Source organism: Atta cephalotes (genome assembly GCF_000143395.1).
Source record: "Atta cephalotes unplaced genomic scaffold scaffold00014, whole genome shotgun sequence".
Lineage (NCBI taxonomy): Eukaryota > Metazoa > Arthropoda > Insecta > Hymenoptera > Formicidae > Atta > Atta cephalotes.
In genome coordinates, this window is record NW_012130078.1 from 468,344 (window position 1) to 474,118 (window position 5,775).

At 29.0% G+C, this 5,775-nt stretch overlaps 1 protein-coding gene across 1 annotated transcript in view; it reads right to left on the reverse strand.

Moving 5' to 3' along the window:
* Positions 1-2,259: 2,259 nt before the first annotated feature.
* The window catches only part of LOC105617841, a 76,792-nt gene continuing 73,276 nt past the window's right edge, over positions 2,260-5,775 (reverse strand). Inside the window, exons 6-8 of the mRNA XM_012199392.1 lie at positions 4,687-4,884; positions 3,632-3,808; positions 2,260-2,544 (exon numbers count right to left, since the gene is read on the reverse strand). Coding sequence (XP_012054782.1) covers positions 2,260-2,544; positions 3,632-3,808; positions 4,687-4,884 — 660 coding nt within the window. The remainder of the gene's footprint in view (positions 2,545-3,631; positions 3,809-4,686; positions 4,885-5,775) is intronic.

The window sequence follows — 5,775 nt, forward strand, 5'->3', positions numbered from 1 at the left end:
GAAAAAAAATGTTGAATTCAAAACAAAACATATGGCAATGAGAAATTCATTTAAAGATACAGCAATATTACTAGCAATATGATATCCTACCTTTTAACAATGCTCTCAATTGCCAATTCTATGAGAACATTGGTAAACATCCAATGAGGCCAGAAAACATAGTCATGAAGGTCGAAATTAGAACCATTAAGTTTATTAATCAAATGAAAACTGTTCTTAATCTGGCCTTAGGAATACTGCCATAAATAATATTGTAAAAAAAGAGAAAAATATTAAAATGGACTATTGATAGAAGAAACGATAACTCTCAAAGGATTATCCAGCTCGTGAATTTTAGGTAAGCCGTAAACTCTGGATATAATACCATCCGTGCAATCTTCGGTACATTGAATCATCTATAAATCCCCTGTATTTTCATCTAAAATGTTAGTCAGATCATTAGTCAATATTCTAGTGGGATCCTTTTCAATTTTTTGATAGATGTCGGTATCAGAAAGAATGTCCTCCATTTTATAAACATGAGCTCTATCTAATTATCTATAATTTTATATATAAAATATATAAAAATAAACTTAACCATAGAAAGACGCAGATTTTTCGTTTTTGTACGAAATGATTGAATTTGACAAAAATAATGTCGTGAAGCGAGATATTAAACATCGAATTGCTTTCTATCAGTTTAGAATGCTTAGGACATGTTATTATCGCTATTAAAGGCCATATCAGATTACGATTCTGTAGCCGATCGACAACCACACATTCTGACTACCAATCTATAATGGATCACTGATCGTGATTAGTTCACTGTAGATAGACCTGCAAAGTTGATTGTTTGGGCTTTAGTAGCAACATAATGGATATATTTTAAGCGTTCTAACCTGAATAGTGGTCAACTAAATTAACTTTAATGTTTAATATCTCGCTTCACAGAGCCAGAATGACACTTTTTTTTTGGCAGATTCATTCATTTTATTCAAAATTGCATCTAATGAGCATAATTTTATTAACATTGGATAGAGATTATTAATATTGGATAGAGTGAGATAGCTAAACTAAATAATTATCCGACATCATATTGACTGATCAAATGTACGTTATCAATTATTGGTTAAAAGTACAACGCTTGCTTACTTTTTATTTGTTAACATAAGAATAAAAAATTAAAATTCCTTCAATTCAAAATACAAATATACAAAATCAAAGCAATAGGAATCTGCGCTGTACTTCGTGCGCTACCAATTGATACAAATATATAAATATAAAAGATGTTAGATCAAATAATAAAATTAATAATATATTGTTATCTCATAAAATTAAGAACGAGACAAATAAAAATATTGACAGTATTTAAATAATTTTTTCCGAATATCTATATAATATTTTAGACAATTCTAACATAAAATAGAATACATATACAACATTTTATAAGATTAAAAAACGTCTTGAAATTACTTTATTCGAACATTTGACAATAAATGATTTTTCATAGGAATAATTCTCTTCATTATTATAATTGTAAATTATAAAATATCTCTGATGCTCTCTCTCTCTCATACTACAAACTATATATTTTTATTTTTATAAATATCCAATAGATTTTTTTATAAATTTAAATGTTAAAGGTACAATCAATTAAAGGAACACTATGTTCTTCTAAGCATATAAAATTGACATATTTTATATATGTATAATTATATATATAGGATCTTTCAATAGAGACGCTCGAAATTTGTTAGATCATAATAGCCATGTTGTTAAAGTGACATCTGTCAAATTTGTTGTGAATTGTTTAGTAGTGTATGGCAAATCACCATGGAAGGTCATAGTGTTGAGCAACGTGTGCAAATCATAAAATTTTATTATCAAAATCAATGCTCTGTTCGAAAAACGTTCTGCGCATTACGTGATTTTTATCCTCGCCACAACCGTCCTGCCGACTATTCGATGTTTAGTGGCCAAATTCGAATCAACTGGTTCGATAAATAATCATACTAGTACGTCGCCGAAACGCAAGATCTGCTGAAAACATCGCTGCTGTGCGTGAGAGTGTACGGGAAAACCTGAGGCGGTCAATTTGGCTTTTCTGCGACTTCAACTTGGCGAATTTTGCATCGGGAATTTTGCTTGGGTCTGCATCCCTATAAAATTGACAACTGACCCAGGAATTTAAGGTAAACGACTATAGATAACGCCGTGTGTTCGCTGATTGGATTCTGGAGTAGTTGGAAGTTAACCTAAATTTCGCCAAACAAATCATCTTTAGCGATGAGGCTCATTTTTGGATATGTGAACAAGCAAAATTGTCGAATTTGAGACGACACCAATCCATGCGAGATACACCAGCTCCATATGCATCCCGAGAAAGTCACTGTTTAGTGTGGATTTTGGTCTGGTGGAATCATCGGTCTGTACTTCTTCCAAAACGAAGCGGGCGTTGCCATAACTGTCAACGACGAGCGCTACAGATCGATGATAAGCAACTTTTTGTGGCCTAAAATGGATGATATGGATATTGATAACATGTGGTTCCAACAGGATGGCGTGCTATGTGCCACACATGCCACGAGGGACATTCTGCACGAGCGATTTGAGGGCATAATTATCTCGCGCGGCGGCGACATGAACTGACCACCGAGATCGTACGATTTAACGCCTTTAGACTTCTTCCTTTGGGGTTATCTTAAATCGCAGGTCTATACGAATAAACTGCAAACAATTAATGCTCTCAAAGTCAATATAACAAACGCCATTCAGCAAATTCAGCCAGATTTATCAAGAAAGTCATCGAAAATTGGACCGCCCGAATACGTGTCACCAAGCGAAGCCGCGGCGGACATTTTATTCCATACTTAATGCCATAAAATATTCTTTCTTTAAACAATTCTTTAAATAAAAAAAAAATTGAATGGATATCTCACACGCAACTTGTTTTATTTACATTTAAAAATCGAGCATCCTTATTGAAAGACCCTTTACATACATACATATATACACACATATATATATATATATATATATATATATACACACACACACATATATATATATATATATATATATGTTCATTATATAACATTTTTTACTGGGTACTGCACTTTTTCGTGGTAACTTTACTTCATTAAAAATTCATTACAATTTCAACAGGATATCTCTAATTTGTCATTACAAACTATTTGAAATTTTTTCGTTATAGTTTTATCAAAAAGTTATTGCAATTTTAATACAATTTTCTCACTTTTTCATTAAACAAAATTAGTAATTTTTCATTGAAATTTCATTTATTGAATTCTCATTAAAATGTTATTTATTTTTCATTAAACACATTATTTTCATTAAACAGAGAATCATTTTCTCAGCAAAGTATAATTAAAATTTTGTTATATAATTATTAAAATTTAATCAAATTTAATAAAACATCATCGTTCATCGAAATTTCATTAAAATTTTACTACCAGGGAGACATTGTGTGAATTCCTCTCGAAGGTGTTAGACGTATTGTAAATTCAATGTTATATTTAATTATTCCAAGTATGTAATCATTTATATTCTATTAAGATAAGACTTTGATTCACATGACAGTAATATGTCATTGCACATAAAGACATATTAAATGCATTCTAAAATATCTTACCCCTTCCTGTATGGTATTTACAAAGTTCCTTTGCTCCTGACTTGTACCGTACTTCATGAAGACGTTTTCCGTGTATATTTTCCTAAAGTCAATCTCGCCGGAATTTTTTACTACGACGAATACGAAGATTGAAATTGCCACTTGTATGATCAGGATTGTCAAGAGCAAACATGCAAACTGCGTGGAAGAAACATATATTAATTGTCACAACTCTTAATCCTTTTCCTCAGACAAAATCTGCCACATCAAATAATTTTGCTATTTAACTTATTTGATAATAATCGCAATCGTGCCATTTACGTGTAGGGGAAAGCAAATAGACTTGAATATGAGGGAAAGTACAGTGGTAGAATTCACTTGAGAAAATTTATTCACGGAAAAAATAATATTTTTCACCTATTGATTGTAGTAACCGTACTATAATTCTTATAATTAAATTGTATTAATAGACAAAAAATATCATTACTTTTGGTTGTAGTACTATACAACTATAGCGTTTTTTCCCACATTAATATTTTTATCTTAAATCGATTTTTCATCGAATATATCTGTTTTGTAGTTATTCAAATATGCATAAAAATATATTATTTTAAATAAATTTTATATAAAGTAAAATATTAGACAAAAAATAATATATATTATTCTTTAGAATTCTCGTAATTAAAATAAATTTGACCTGCTGAACACTGTAACCCTGTTCTCCTCAAATATAATTGAAATAGAAAATATCACTAATAATATCGATTCAATATGGGCTCATGCTAATATAATATATTATTATTAAAGCAATAGATAAATAAATGTAAACTGAATATCAGATAGAAATATATATATATAAATGTAACAATTAAATTTAAATCTTTATCAGTCATCTTCGATTTAATAAATGCAACATTAATTTTTACTTTCAATTCCACAAACGCGAATATTTCGAAAATTTGAATAGACTTGAATTATTGTTCAGGATTCAATTTAAAATATTTAATGTAAGACCAAGAAAAGTTTCTTCTATGACAAGAGTTGTATGACAGGATAAAATTTGTTTATAAGCTTACCGTGACTACCATACAATGACTCTCGCGAATCGCACCGCAGCATCCTAGGAAAGCGATGATAAAAATAATACTGCCGATGACAATCAATGTAATTGCCGGGAGCGTAAGATTACTCGTAATGTCCTCCAGAGGTTCGAAATAATTTTGCTTTCCTACTTGCACTAAAACGCCGATAATCAGAATGGCCAGACCACATAGCTGCAACAAGATATTTTAACTTTGTATATATATGTATGTATTCAAATTGTCTTTTTATTAGAAAAGAAAGTAGTATTATGGGTTACTTATACACCTTTATAACTTAATTAATAATTAACATTTAAATTTTAAACTTAACGATTATATTCGTCAAAGTGTTGTTTGATTCTAGACTCAAGTTATAAAATATTTATTATATTTAGGATATTATTTAAAAACACTGCATAACAAAACGAAAAGAAACAGGTAATGTAGTTTTCCACAAAAATAGATTTAAAAATTGATTTTGTTTAAAAAACAGTATTTGTTATAAAATTAACAGAAAAGTAAAATATTGTAGAGTGTATGTATTTAAATTATGTAAATGTATGTATGTATGTACGTATGTATGTAACACATAACTTTTTATAGGTATATAAACTGCTCACAATCAATATTAAAAATCTATAATACATGTAATATAAATTAGATTAACAATATAACTATATACTCGAATTAAATTGTTTTTTCTTCGGTAAACTTCAGCTCACTGTCTTACTCTCTTAAAGTGCGATTTCATATAGCGAAGGCAAATCGACGTTTTACCCCTACATTATCAATTTTTGTATACAGCAAAGTTGAGCGAAGAAACGCTCAAAGTTCAATATTATTTAACTAATAACAAAACATCGCTGAAATACATGACATAACATATATGGCAATATCATTTTAAAGTATCATAAGTATATTTTAGAAAAAAATACATAATCATTATTATTATACATTCGTATTATACAGAAAGAAATATAATATAGTATAATATAAATTATGTTATATTATACTATATTATATTTCTCTACATATAGTGTGTATATATATATATATATATATATATATATATATATATATATA